The sequence below is a fragment of the Macaca thibetana genome, chromosome 16 (genome assembly GCF_024542745.1).
Source record: "Macaca thibetana thibetana isolate TM-01 chromosome 16, ASM2454274v1, whole genome shotgun sequence".
In the NCBI taxonomy this organism is placed as follows: domain Eukaryota; kingdom Metazoa; phylum Chordata; class Mammalia; order Primates; family Cercopithecidae; genus Macaca; species Macaca thibetana.
The window spans coordinates 51,420,350-51,434,949 of NC_065593.1; the positions used below are offsets into that span (position 1 = coordinate 51,420,350).

The 14,600-nt window shown below is 52.4% G+C and overlaps 2 protein-coding genes across 9 annotated transcripts in view; both read right to left on the reverse strand.

The window, feature by feature from the left end:
• The window catches only part of DNAJC7 (DnaJ heat shock protein family (Hsp40) member C7), a 105,365-nt gene that overhangs the window by 51,700 nt on the left and 39,065 nt on the right, over positions 1-14,600 (reverse strand). The window lies entirely within an intron of this gene.
• The window catches only part of ZNF385C (zinc finger protein 385C), a 67,458-nt gene continuing 53,795 nt past the window's right edge, over positions 938-14,600 (reverse strand). For 2 of the 8 annotated variants that reach the window (XM_050762703.1, XM_050762702.1), the window contains exons 3-9: positions 14,168-14,316; positions 9,838-9,948; positions 6,966-7,131; positions 4,091-4,387; positions 3,359-3,555; positions 2,934-3,044; positions 938-2,452 (exon numbers count right to left, since the gene is read on the reverse strand). In XM_050762703.1, the coding sequence (XP_050618660.1) occupies positions 2,216-2,452; positions 2,934-3,044; positions 3,359-3,555; positions 4,091-4,387; positions 6,966-7,131; positions 9,838-9,948; positions 14,168-14,316 (1,268 nt within the window). In that variant the 3' untranslated portion in view covers positions 938-2,215. The remainder of the gene's footprint in view (positions 2,453-2,933; positions 3,045-3,358; positions 3,556-4,090; positions 4,388-6,965; positions 7,132-9,837; positions 9,949-14,167; positions 14,317-14,600) is intronic. The other 6 variants (XM_050762706.1, XM_050762710.1, XM_050762707.1 and 3 more) reach the window with 5 other exon arrangements.

Below are 14,600 nucleotides of genomic sequence, written 5' to 3' on the forward strand. Positions count from 1 at the left end.
GGCACATGCCTGTAATCCCAGCTACTCTGGGAGGCTATGGCAGGAAAATGGCTTGAACTCAGAAGGTGGAGGCTGCAGTGAGCTGAGATCGCGCCACTGCACTCCAGCCTGGTCAACAGAGCAAGACTCCATCTCAAGAAAAAAAAAAAATTCCCCACCCCCACCAATAGTTTAACTTCCTCTTCCTGCTCAGGGAGCAGATGGGCCTCATTGGTTGAGGTGGAATAGAATAACTGGTCTATGAGGTGCCACCCCACTTTGTGACCCAGCAAGACCTTTCCCCTCTTTGGGTGTTAGTTTCTTATCTGTAAGATGACCAGAGTTGCTCAAATGATCTCCTAGATCCTTTCCAGTTCTCTGATTTTGTAAAGCCAATGGCTTCTCCCTCTTCAAGGTGCTATGCCGACCAGCCCTGAAGGCTGGGATCTGCCGCTCCCTCCAGCCACCAGGGGGCAGGAGTGCACTACCTGCTGTCAGTCGCCAGAGTGGCCGCTCCGTGCCCAGCCCTCCAGCCTCGCCCTTGGAGGCTGCTCTTCATCCTGCCTGTGGTTTTCAGCTCAGAGCTGGACTTCTATTTATAAGTTACCTGTATTTATATTTATATGCCCGCTGCCATGGTGAAGGCTGGACAAGGTGCTCCTCTGGCCCCTCCTTCTTACCTCAGATGCCTGAACAGAACAAGGCAAACACGTAGCAGCCTCTCAGGAGCAGACAGGTCCTCTTTCGGGGCTCAGGAGGGTGGGCACGTACCCAGTGGCCTGCAAAGTGAGCTTATTACCCACTACTTCCTGTGCCCGCTTTGTGCTTCTAAGGTGCACACCTAGCCTAGGTGAGACACTGCAGCCAGACAACCACTGACACACGCCCCTTCTCAAAGCCAGAGGTGAGTGGGGCAGGTGCCCAGGGCTGGGTGAGTGGAATTAGGACACACACAGGCTTGGGCTTCAAGTTCATTTATTGATGCATTCATTGGACACAATAAAACCACAATTGTTATCAAAAAGTTTCCCTCCCCTCCCGCCTTTTTCTGGTTCTCCCATTGGAAATGTCTTAAAAAAAAAAAAAAAAGATACAGGGGGATACTGGCAAGGTCCCATATTGTGGGGTGCAGAGGGGGCAGTGCTGCAGTGGGAGGGAGCTTGTGACACTGATGTTGACAGCATGAAATGGGTCTTGTAAGTGCGTGTGAGACTGCCTCCCAATACTCAGCTTCACAGTGGCAGGGGCTGGTTGAGAGAAGGGAAAGCTCTTCCTCTGGGAGCCCTGGGGGTATTCGGTATTAGCTGAGTCCATAGTCTGAGGGAGACCCACACCCGCCCTCCAAGAGCTGGGGTTCAGGAAGTCAGAGGAAGGCTAATAAGAGCTGCTGAGGGATGAGTTACCCCCTCAATATTAAGACTGGGCTCATCGGCAAGTATCACTTGAACCAGGGAGGCAGAGGCTGCAGTGAGCCAAGATCGTACCACTGCACTCTAATCTGGGCAACAGAATGCAACTCTGGAAAAAGAAAAAATGTCTGGGCCCATGAATGCCCAGAAGACTAATATTAAAACAAACAAAACCCTGGGCCCAACCAGAACATCACCTTCTCTCAGTCCCACCCCTTCAGAGCAGATGAAGCCCCCAAAAGCTTTCAGAACCAGCCCCACCACTTCCTTGGCTCTGCCCCACCTTAGCACTGCTGATCGAAGGACTTCTGGGTCCCCCTTTCTCCTCCGTGGTCCTCTGTCACACTCCCATGGTCACCTTGTCCTGATAGCCTTGAGCCTGCTCCAGCTAAAGACCCCATCTCTATCTCCAGTGAAGCCCCAGAGCCTAGGACTGGAGGTCAGAGAGTTGCTCCCCGGCTAGGAGAGGATGGCTTGTAGAAGCTAAGATTCCTGGAGGCTGGCCATGTGGGGCCTGGTGTAGGTCTTGGGTGGAGGAAAGTGAGAGCACCACGTGGCTGGGGCTGAGATTTTGCATAGATCTTTGGGGTCTGTCAGGGTGGGAAATGCAGGGAAGCCTAGGACTAACCCTGGAAGGCCTGGGAAAGGAGGGTGGGGACAGTCCTTGGAAGGGAGCTGCCCTTAAAACTAGCCCAGTTCTTTCTGGATTGGGCAGGACCCCTGAAGCTGTTCACAGTCTCTGTGGCATGTAGGAACCCAAGGTGTCTCGGGACAGTAGGAGACAAGGAGTGGCTATTGGGAAATCAGCTCTGGCCTCCCCATGAGGGCTAATAAGGGGCAAGAACGATAGGTCCTGTGGCAGGGCGGACAGCTCCTGCTGGGGTGCGAAACAGAGCTGGGCCCAGGATTGGAGCTGGGAAGAGGGTAGTGGCTGCTGTAGGGGCAGGGCGGAGGGCCAGGGGCCCTGGCAGGGCACAGATGGCAGTGGCTGCGGTGGGGAGCGGGCTGGGCAGGAAGCGGGCTGCCAGCGTCTTGGTGAGTTGCTTCTGCAAGGCCAGTTTAGACTACACAGAAAAGAAAGGAATGGACACAGTCTCCACCCCAGAAAACCGCACCCCCTCCCTGGGGCCCATCCTCAAGCTTTTTGCTGCAGGGAAAATGTGCCTTTTAGAGTTCCAAACCTAAATCCTCCTCCCTTCCCACCCCCAAACATTCATTCCGAAGGGCTTTCTCCGCCACCTGTCTTCCTGTCCAGAGGGAGGAAAGTCTCAGGATGGGAGAAGGGAGGAGGATTTACGGGATAGAGATGGTCTCTAGGAGATGCACGCCCACCCCTCGCTCTTGCCCCTAAGATGACTACCCCAGCCCACCTCCGCGGAAATTCCTCTGGGCAGATCCCAGTTCCCAGCCCCAGCTCTCTCACCGCCCAGCAGCCTCAGTGCAGGGTGGTCTCTTTCCTGCCCCACCACATCCCCCATCTGGCCCTCCCAGCCCACCCTCTCCCCTCCTGACCCAGTCCCAGCTCTGTTGCCTGGAGACAGATACCTTGAGGATACTCACAGCCAGCGCTGCGTGCTTCTGCAGCTTGCTGTGCTGGCTGGAGGGCTTGGGGGGCTTCCCGGCCAGGCGATCTTTGTGCCTCCTGCTGCTCATGTGCTAATGGACAGACAGACAGACTGGGAACAAGATGACAAAGCCCAAGGACCCCAAGACCATCATCCTCGACTCTCTGCCCCTTCCTCTACCCACAGCTCGTACATCCAAAGCACACAGACTGGGTCCTCACCCTGGGGTAGGCTCTGGGAAGGGAAGGTGAGTCTTGGCCTTTGCCCTCAGTTGGCCTGCTGGCCTCGCTCCTCCAGCCCGCTCTGCTCTGCCCTGCCTGCCCTCTTCAGGATCCTTCCCTCTCCTGCCCTGCCCCTCACCCCCTCCCCTGGCTCCAACCCCAGTCCCAGCCTCACTTCTCCCACCTGCTTGAGTTGGGTCTCTGAATTGACCTGGAGCTGACAGAGAGCACAGTGGAAAGCAGGGCTGGGCCCCTGCCGGCCGCCCCGGCCCCCTGTCACTCTCTTGGCCTTGTGTCCGGCGCCTCCCCTGGACACCGGGCGGCCCCGGCTCCTCCGGGGAGCCGCTCGCTGACCCTCCGTCATCCACCGGTGCTTGGCTCCTGGAGAGGGAAGAAGGCAGTCTCTCGGCAGCAGGAAGGGGTTGCAGGGGCTGCAGAGACCCCTCCACACTCACGCAGTTTGGCTCTCCCTGTAAGCCTCGCAGCAGCTCTATGCGCACATCGCCTTCCAGCCACACGTGGTTTCCCCTCCCAGCTTCTGTCCTTTCATGCCAGCCCCTCCAATGGAAGGCCTCCCTGCACTACAAATGGCTGGCTTCCCCTTTGCTTTGATCTCAGTCCCTTCCTTCTAGGTGTGATCTAAGGAGAGAGGGAGGTGTCTCCTGTCTCCTGTGGAGTGACCCTTCAGAGATTTAGCGACCCTCAGTTCTTGCTGCCTCAGACTTCTGTTCCCAATTCTCCTCCCCAAGGAGTAATGGGAGGACCCAGAAACACCCGCTCAATAATACGCGAGCACAACGCCTCTGCCACCCAACCCTTGAGCGAAGCACGCAGGAACTCAAGCCTACCCTCATCTGGTGAGGCTCAGCTTCTGCCCCACCCTTTCCCCAGGCTCCAGCTCCTGGGGACCACTGACCTGTGTTGTGAGCCTGAAGCTGGGAGGCCGAGTTCACTGTCACCTTACACGTGGGGCAGTAGAGGTGCCCCTTCTCACTCCTGCCTTCCCCACTCACGCTGCTTCCCACGGCAGCTGCCGCTGGCTCAGGCCCTGGTGCCTCTCTCCCAGGCTCTGGGGAGCAAGGTGGGCAGGAGGAAGAAGAGGACGAGGAGGAGGCAGCATCCAAGAGCTCTTCGTGGGCTGGCTCCCTGGATGTAGGGTCCGGAGTTGGTGGTGGCTGGAGTGGAGACCCAAGAGGTGGGACTGCAGGAACTGCTGCGGAGATGAAAGGCATGGGGGCAGAGTGTGAGGCCCAATATGACGCTGGAGACCACGATCTTCAGCTCTGACCATGGAGGTGACCTGGAGGGCCTCTGGTGGATGACCAGCACTGAATTCCAGGCCCCACTTTTCTACCAACTCACTGGGCAGACTTGGGCCTCAGTTTCCCCATCGGAAATCACTTAAGTTGGACACAGTGGTCTCAGAAAGCCCTCACAGCCCTCATATTCTTATTTACTAACTTAAATAGGCAGAGATCACCAAAAAAGATGTACTAGAATGTTCAGAGAACACTATTCATAATATCATAAAACTGAAACTACCCACATGTCCACCAACAGGAGAGCAGATTTTTAAAAAATAGTGGTACGGGCTGGATACGGTGGCTGATATCTGTAATCCCAGCACCTTGGGAGGCAGAGGCAGGTGGATCATCTAAGGTCAGGAGTTCGAGACTGGCCTGGCCAACATGGTGAAACCCTATCTCTACTAAAAATACAGAATTAGCCAGACGTGGTGGCACATGCCTGTAGTCCCAGCTACTCAGAAGGCTGAGGCAGGAGAATCACTTGAACCCGGAAGGCAGAGGTTGCAGTGAGCCAAGATCACGCCACTGCACTCCAGCCTAGGCGACAGAGTGAAACTCCATCTCAAAAAAAATAAAACAAACAAAACAAAACAAAAAAAGTGGTAGGGGCCAGATGCAGTGGCTCACACCTGTAATCCCAGCACTTTGGGAGGCCAAAGTGGGCAGATGACTTGAGTCCAGGTGTTCAAGATCAGCCTGGGCAACACAGTGAAACACCATCTGTACTAAAAATACAAAAATTAGCCAGGCATGGTGGCACATGCCTATAGTTCTGGCTACTTGGGAGGCTGAGGGAGGAGGATCACTTGAGAGCCAGGGAGGTGGATGAGCCTAGATCACACCACTGCACTCTAGCCTGGGTGACAGAGCCAGACTCTGTCTCAAAAAAAAAAAAAAAAAAAGTTTTTAAAAATTCAAATTAAAAAAAAAGTAGTGGTATGATCTGCAATGGAGTACTACACAGCAATGAAAAAGAACAAACTACAGCTACACACAAAAACATGGGTGAATCTTACAGATACAATGAATGTTGATGAATGTTTGTGAGAGATGAATAAAACCCAGATACAGGCCGGGTGGGGTGGCTCACACCTGTAATCCCAGCACTTTGGGAGGCCAAGGCAGGTGGATCACAATGTCAGGAGTTAGAGACCAGCCTGGCCAATATGGTGAAACCCTGTCTATACTAAAAATTAAAAAAATTAGCTGGACGTGGTAGCGGGTGCCTGTAGTCCCAGCTACTTGGGAGGCTGAGGCAGGAGAATGGCTTGAACCTGGGAAGCAGAGGTTGCAGTGAGCCAAGATTGCACCACTGTGCTCTAGCCTGGGAGACAGAGCGAGATTCTCTCTCAAAAAACAAAAAAACACAAAACAAAACAGATACAAAAAACCCTACATACTCTATGATTCACCAAAAACAGGTAAAACTGATGTATGCTGAGAAGTCAGGATCGTATTTACCATTAGAGGGGCTGCAGTCGGTTGAATAGTGTCTCCCCCAAAATTCATGTCTATCTGGAACCTCAGAATGTGACCTTATTTGGAAACAGGGTCTTTGCAGATAAAACTACTGAAGATGAGGTCATGCTGGGTTTGGGTGGGACTAATCTAGTGACTGGTACCCTTATAAGAAGAGCTTGTGGAGACACAGAGACACACAAGGGAGAATGTGGAGATGGAGGAGGAGATTGGAGTGATGCGTCTATAAGCCAAGGAGTGCCAAGGAATGCCCGCAACCACCAAAGGCCAGAAGAGAAGCATGGGACACTTTCTCCTCTGAGCCCCTAAGAAGAAACCAACCCTGTCAACGCCTTGATTTCAGACTTCTGGCCTCCGAGCTGTGGGAAAATACATTTCTGTTGTTTCCAGCCACCCAGATTGGAGTCTCTTTTTTTTTTTGGGTGGACGGGGGAGGTTAGAGACAAGGTTTTGCTCTGTCACCCAGGCTAGAGTGCAGTGGCATGACCATAGTTCACTGCAGCCTCGACCTCCTGGGCTTAAGCAGATCCTCCTGCTTCAGCCTCTTGAGCAGCTGGGACTACAGGTGTGTATCATCATGCCTGGCAAATAAATTTTTTTGTAGAGACAGGGTCACACCGTGTTACCCAGACTGGTCTCGAACTCCAGGCTTCAAGCAATCCTCCTGCCTCAGCCTCCCAAAGTGTTAACCATCACAAGGTGTGAGCCACCATGCCTAACTTCACAAATGTAGTCATTTGTGGAGGCAGTCCTTGGAAATGAATACTTCAGGGTAATGACCGGGAAGAGGTGCAAGACAAGCTTCTGAGGTGCTGGTAACGTGTTTCCTGATCTGGGTACGTGTTCAGCTTAGGAAAATTCATGGAGTGGTACACTTGTGTACCTTTGCCTGTCTGTATGGAATACTCCAACACAAGCAAAAAGAAGCAGCAGAAATCTCTCAACCCCTTGTCAGAAACCAGATTTGGAGTGGAGATTTGGGAAAGAGAAGAGCTCAGGACTGACCTTTACTCTGTTGCTCTCCAGGGGCTCCACTGGCCAGCGTTGGGATTGGGGACACTACAGCCTCATCCTGGGCCGGGGTGTGTGGCCTCTGCTTGCTCTTGGCAGCCTCGACAGCCTTGAGTTTTCTGGCGTGTTTGTGGCCTTTATAATGTGCCTCGGCCTGGTTCTGGGGAGGGGAGGCAAGAGGTCACCATTCACTGGCTGAGTCCACATGCCCCATTCATGAACTGGAGCCCAGCAGGGGACAGGTCCAAGGGAGGCAGGGCTCAGGCACACAAAGGGCAAGTCCTTGTCCTTGTCATCATCATCACCATAGTACATGTGGCTCTGAGGTTTACGGAATGTGTTCTCGCACATGAGCTCCAAGGCAGGCAGCCTCTGGCTTCAGATCTGACTCAGCCACTTACTAACTACATCTGTTTTTGCTGTTGTTTTTGCTTTCTGATTTTTTTTTTTTTTTTTTTTTTTTTTTTTTGAGGCAGAGTCTCACTCTGTCGCCCAGGCTGGAGTGCAGTGGTGCCATCTCAGCTCACTGCAACCTCCGCCTCCTGGGTTCAAACGATTCTCAGCTTCCTGGGTAGCTGGGATTACAGGTGCGTGGCACCACACCAGACTAATTTTTTGTGTTTTTAGTAGAGATGGGGTTTCACCTTATTAGCCAGGATGGTTTCAATTTCCTGACTTCATGATCCACCCGCCTTAGCCTCCCAAAGTGCTGGGATTACAGGCGTGAGCCACCAGGCCCGGCCACTAACTACATCTTTAGGCAAGTAACATCATCTCTCTGAGCCTGAGTCTCCTCATCCATAAACTCTGTGACGACAATACTGACCTCGGCCAGGCACGGTGGCTCACGCCTGTAGTCCCAGCACTTTGGGAGGCAGAGGCGGGCGGATCATGAGGTCAGGAGATCAAGACCATCCTGGCTAACACGGTGAAATCCCATCTCTACTAAAAATACAAAAAATTAGCTGGGCGTGGTGGCACGCGCCTGTGGTCCCAGCTACTTGGGAGGCTGAGGCAGGAGAATGGTGCGAACCCAGAAGGCGGAGCTTGCAGTGAGCCAAGATCAAGCCACTGCACTCCAGCCTGGGCGAAGAGTGAGACTCCGTCTCAAAAAAAAAAAAAGTACTGACCTCATGTGTTGTCAGAATTACATGGGAACATGAATTACAAGGGCTGAGTCCATAGAGTAGGTGCTCAATGAATGTTAGTTATTGAGTGTATCAATGCACAAATGGAGAAAGCAGAGCAATCCCCACACTTTGGGGCATATGTACCCCAGAACATTCATCCCTTTGTTCACTTGTTCAACAAGTCATTACTGAGCATTTGCTATTTGCCAGGAAGAAGCCATGGTTCCTCTCTTGGAACAAATTCTCTCCTCCATCTTTTTTTTTTTTGAGACGGAATCTCGCTTTGTCAGCCAGGCTGGAGTGCTGTGGGAGCAATCTCAGCTCACTGCAACCTCTGCCTCCTGGGTTCAAGTGATTCTCCTGCCTCAGCTTCCCGAGTAGCTGGGATTACAGGCACCCACCACCACAACTGGCTGATTTTTTTTTTTTCTTTATTTTAGTAGAGATGGGTTTCACCATGTTGGCCAGGCTGGTCTCTAACTGCTGACCTCAAGTGATCCACCCACCTCGGCCTCGCAAAGTGCTGTAAAGGCGTGACCCACCACGCCCAGCCTCTCCTCCATCTCTTGCAGGACTCATGGAACCAGAAGCCCTGAAGGGAATCCCCAAATCTGGTCTGTCAGTGTCCTCCCTCCAAGGGTCCTCACTTGCTGCTCCCTGGCCCACCTCCTCGAAACGTGGGAAGACAGGCTCCCACAGCTCTTCCCTGGATGCGACACCACAGCAGTTCTGCTGACATCCAACTGAAACCCCAGATTGCCTGACAGGAGGTAGACCTTCCCTGCGAGGCCAGAATGAGGTTCCTCCTCTACCTAAGGGTAGGATGTAGTAGAAAGGGGTAGGCTGTAGTAGAGTCATAGACCTTGGGGTCAGCCAGGCCTGGGTTCATATCCCAGCTTTGCTACTAACCAGCTGTGTGGTCTTAGGCAAGTCACTTAACCTCTCTAAGGCTCACTTTCCTCATCTGAAAATCGGGGATTATAATAGCGTCTCTAGGCCAGGCGCGGTGGCTCATACCTGTAATCCCAGCATTTTGGGAGGTCGAAGTGGGTGGATCACTTGAGCCCAGGAGTTCGAGACCAGCCTGGGCAACATGGTGAAACCCTGTCTCTGCCAAAAATACAAAAAAATTAGCCAGGTGTGGTAGCACATCCCTGTAATCCCAGCTACTAAGCCGAGGCACAAGAATCACTTGAACCCTGGAGGTGGAGGTTACACTGAGTCAAGATTACGCCACTGCACTCCTGCCTGGGTGACAGAGTGAGACTTTGTCTTCAAAAAAAAAACAAACAAACACACAAACACACAAAAATCCTGCCTCCACCCCTCTCACAGACGTATCATGAGAACTATTATTTAAGGTGATGGGCATGATCACATTCTGTAAACTCAGATCAGGAGCTGATGAGATGGTCCCCTGGGACCCGGAGTGGAGGAAGGGCAGTCTGCTCTCTTGCAGAAGGATCCAGAACACAGGACGGAGGCCTGGGGGGAAGGAAATGGAATCCCACTGGGCTATAGGTGGGCAGAAGGGGAAGGGGCAGAAGAATCTAGAGAGAGGAGAGGGTGCGATGGTTAAAGGACCAAGAGTGCCTCTTCTGCAGCCAGGGATTGAAAATACAGACCACAGCCCCTTTGCCACTGGTATTCCTCCCAGAAGGACCCTGAAAGCCCAGCCTCCAGCCCTCTCCCTGCCCAGCCCCCTCCCCAGACCTGCTTTCACTACTTTGTCTCACCGCTGAGTTGAACCTTAGGTGACAGATGTTACAGGAAATGAAGAGTTTCTTCTTCAGAGGGGAGGGGACCCCAAACGTGTGGCTGATGACAGCTTTCTGGACCGGGTCCATCTGTGAAGGGAGTGGGAGGGCATAATAACTCTGGGGTTGGCTTGGGAAGCAGGGATTGGGGGCAGCACAAAACTAAAGATGACTGAAGTGGGCCGTCGTCAGCTTCTAGGAAGAGCTTTTCCATCCTGTGGATGTTGGAAAAAGAAACACCTGGGCCAGTTGCGGTGGCTCACGCCTGTAATCCCAGCACTTTGAGAGCCCGAGGCAGGCAGATCACCTCGGGTTGGGAGTTCAAGACCAGCCTGACCAACATGGAGAAACCCAGTCTCCACTAAAAAAAAATACAAAATTAGCCAGGTGTGATGGCGTGTGCCTGTAATCCCAGCTACTTGGGAGGCTGAGGCAGGAGAATTGCTTGAACCGGGGAGATGGAGGTTGCGGTGAGCCGAGAGCACCTCCAGCCTGGGCAACAAGAGCAAAACTTTGTCTCAAAAAAAAAAAAAAAAGAAAGAAAGAAAGAAAAAAGAAAAAGAAACAGCTGGCTGGGTGTGGTGGCTCACGCTTGTAATCCCAGCACTTTGGGAGGCCAAGATGGGTGAATAACCTGAGGTCAGGAGTTCGAGACCAGCCTGGCCAAGTGAAACCCCTTCTCTACTAAAAATACAAAAATTAGCCGGGCGTGGTGGCGCGTGGCTGTAGTCTCAGCTACTCAGGAGGCTGAGGCAGGAGGCTTGAACCAGAGAGGCAGAGGTTGCAGTGAGCTGAGACTGTGCCATTGCACTCTAACCTGGGTAACAGAGTGAGACTCTGCCTCAAAAAAAAAAAAAAAAAAAAAAAAAAAAAAAAGGCCGGGCGCAGTGGCTAAAGCCTGTAATCCCAGCACTTTGGGAGGCCGAGACAGGCGGATCACGAGGTCAGGAGATCGAGACCATCCTGGCTAACACGGTGAAACCCTGTCTCTACTAAAAAATATAAAAAACTAGCTGGGCGAGGTGGCGGGCGCCTGTAGTCCCAGCTACTCGGGAGGCTGAGGCAGGAGAATGGCGTGAACCAGGGAGGCGGAGCTTGCAGTGAGCTGAGATCCGGCCACTGCACTCCAGCCTGGGTGACAGAGTGAGACTCTGTCTCAAAAAAAAAAAAAAAAAAAAAAAAAAAAAAAAAAGGGAAGGGAAGGGGGGGAGGGGAGGGAAAAGAAAACAGAAAAGAAAAAAAAGAAAAGAAAAAGAAACAGCCTCTTCCCTGGCTGTCTTTATCTGTCAGCCTGGGCTTCTGCTTGGAAGCAGGGGAATGGTCAGAGTGCCCTGCATGATACTGGGACATAGAACCACGTTCTGGTGATCGCCTTGGCATCTCTTGGTGCCCCTTAGGTCATTTTTTTTTTTTTCTCCTTTGCAATAATCACAACTATTGGGACAGAGAGTTGTAAACAAGGAGAGGCAGGGAAAAGACAAAGAACCCTTCTGCTGGAATTTCCTCTCCCATCACCCAGGCTTCATGCCTGGACCTGTGGGCTGGGGGAAGATAAGTCCTATCTCATCAGCTCTGCCACTGTCACAGAGCCTGAGGCTGCTGATGACCTCTTTTTTTTTTTTTTTCCCTAAGATGGAGTACTGCTCTGTCAACCAGGCTGGAGTGCAGTGGCATGATCTCAGCTCACTGCAACTTCCACCTCTCCGGTTCAAGTGATTCTCCTGCCTCAGCCTCCTGAGTAGCTGGGATTACAGGCACCCACCACGACGTCTGGCTAATTTTTGTATTTTTAGTAGAGACGGGGTTCCACCATGTTGGCCAGGCTGGTCTCAAACTCCTACCCTCAAAGTGATCTGCCTGCCTTGGCCTCCCAACGTGCTGGAATTACAGATGTGAGCCACCGTGCCCAGCCATGACGACCTCTCTTGAGAGAGTGAGAGCCACAGCCAGGGGAGGTGGGGGGCCAGTAGGAGGCAGGGAGCAGCAAGTGGAGGCCTAAGGTTCCCTAAGGAGGAGGATTGTTTCTTTGGAATATTAATTTGGATTTTTTTTCTTTTCCTTACTACTTTTTTATTTATTTATTTATTTTGAGATGGAGTCTCCTTCTTGTCACCCAGGCTGGAGAGCAATGGCAGAGCCAAGATCTTGCAACCTCCGCCTCCTGAGTTCAAGTGATTCTCCTGCCTCAGCCTCCCGAGTAGCTGAGATTACAGGTGCCCGCCACCATGCTCAGCTAATTTTTGTATTTTTAGTACAGATGGGGTTTCACTATCTCTTTTTTTTTTTTTTCCTGAGATGGAGACACTCTTGTCACCCCAGCTGGAGTACAATGGCACGATCTTGGCTCACTGCAACCTCCACTCCCGGGTTCAGGCGATTTTCCTGCCTCAGCCTCCCGAGTAGCTGGGATTACTGGCACCTGCCACCATGCTTGGCTAATTTTTGTATTTTTAGTAGAGATGGGGTTTTGCCATCTCTGTTGGCCAGGCTAGTCTCAAACTCCTGACCTCAGGTGATCAGCCCACCTCAGTCTCTCTAAGTGCTGGGATTACAGGTGTGAGCCACCACACCTGGCTTCTTTTCCTTATTTTAAATCATTATTTTCTTCTATAGAATTAAGGCTTGATGTTCCCTTTTCTCAGGAGGTTGGGCCAAATGCAATTGTCTGAACTTGTCAAGAACCTTCCAGGCTGGGCACGGTGGCTCACACCTGTAATCTCAACACTTTGGGAGGCTGAGGTGGGAGGATCCCTTGAGCTCAGGAGTTTGAGACCAGCCTGGGTAATATAGTGAGACCTCATCTCTGCTTATATAAAAATAAAATAAAATAAAAAAGGAACTTTCCAAACCTTCCCAAGAAAAGAAAACAGAGCTTAGAGAGAAGCACATGGGTGCAGAAACTTCCCTGAGAACAGAAAGAGGTTCAAATTCTCACAGCACCCAGTGCCAGCAAGGGGCTCAGGGGACAGGACCTCAGAGGAGAATGGCCTGCAGGGGCCCCCTGCAATTGGAACCATGCCTTTCAACAGTGAGCCTGTCAGCAAGCGACAGCAGGGACTTGAGACCAGAGGACCACCTCCCAAATGCCTCAGACTCCTTAGGACCTCTGTCTAACTCTGGAGGTGGGAGGAAGGGATTCCTAAGTGTGACTAAGGTGGAGTTTGCCACCATCTGCTCAGGATGGGGCATGCCACACCCATGATTTCATTTGATTTTTCCAAATTTAAAAAAACGGAGATGGTTGCTGATCCCTTATATAGTGAATTAAAATTCATACTACACTTGTTTTTTTTGTTTTTTTTTCTGAGACGGAGTCTCGCTCTGTCGCCCAGACTGGAGTGCAGTGGCCGGATCTCGGCTCACTGCAAGCTCCGCCTCCCGGGTTTACGCCATTCTCCTGCCCCAGCCTCCCGAGTAGCTGGGACTACAGGCGCCCGCCACCTCACCCGGCTAGTTTTTTTGTATTTTTTAGTAGAGACGGGGTTTCACCGTGTTAGCCAGGATGGTCTCGATCTCCTGACTTCGTGATCTGCCCGTCTCGGCCTCCCAAAGTGCTGGGATTACAGGCTTGAGCCACTGCACCCGGCCCATACTACACTTGTTATGCACACACACGTACAAGGAAATGTACAGACCAGGACACATACACAGCACAAAAGCTTCAGGCAGTTACAAATGCTCAGACAAGCAGAACAATTCACACTCATGCACACAAAGGGCACATGACCACAGGTAAACTCACAATCACCCAAACCACACAAAAACATATGCTTAGAGGGCAGATACACGCCAAACACACACTTAAAAGACACAAGGACACAACAAACCCTCAGATTACACAGGCAAATACCTTAATTACATAAAATTACCCACACACAAAGAGTTGTTTACAAACACACGCTGAACACCAACACACAAACTCACATCCACATATAACATACAAGACCTACAGAAACTACAACACAAAGGCACAGGTCAGTTACACACACACACACGTCATCCACAGGATCGCCTACACAGAAGCTCAAGTGGAATGCACAGGCTACAGGCTCTTGCAGGCCCAGCAGCTATGATGGTGGGGGTGGGGAGAGGGCTGACACCGTCTTGTTCCCTAGCCTAGGAGAGAGCGGGGCCCTCTCCTAGGGTCCCAAATAGGGGTTCCTATTTGGGGAGCACCTATCCCCTCTGAGGGCGGTTGGAGAACAAGCTCCTGGTTAGACCCGGCTGCTGAGAGCTGGCCCCTGAACCCAACTTCCATGCCCACCCACAAGCTTGGGTGCATGCCCCCACCCGCCAGCCCAGCCCATACCGTGCTGAAGTTGGGGAAGAGACTGAGCGGGGCAGCGCCATTGAAGTGGAAGGCGAGCAAGTGCTTGAAGTCCAGCGGGGGCTGCAGAGGCCGGGTGGGCAGGGGCAGGGAGGCCAGCAGGGGGCTGGGGGCGCTGGAGGCCGGGCCTGCTGCAGGAGGAAGAAGGGCACGGTCTGAAATGGGCTCTCTCCTACCTCTGTAGCCAGAACAAGAGGCGGATGGGCTCCCTGGGTGTGGAGCTGGGTAGAAACCTGTATCTCTCTTCACAGAGTGGCACCAGCCAGACCCAGGGTGATTACAGCCCCCTTCCCTGTGCCCTTCCTTCCCACAGCTGGGGAAGCAGAGGCAGGGACTCTACAGTTGGAGGCTCCCAGCCCAGAGGGATGACCCTCCCACCCCTACTGAGGCAGCATACTGAACCCCAGGGCAGCCC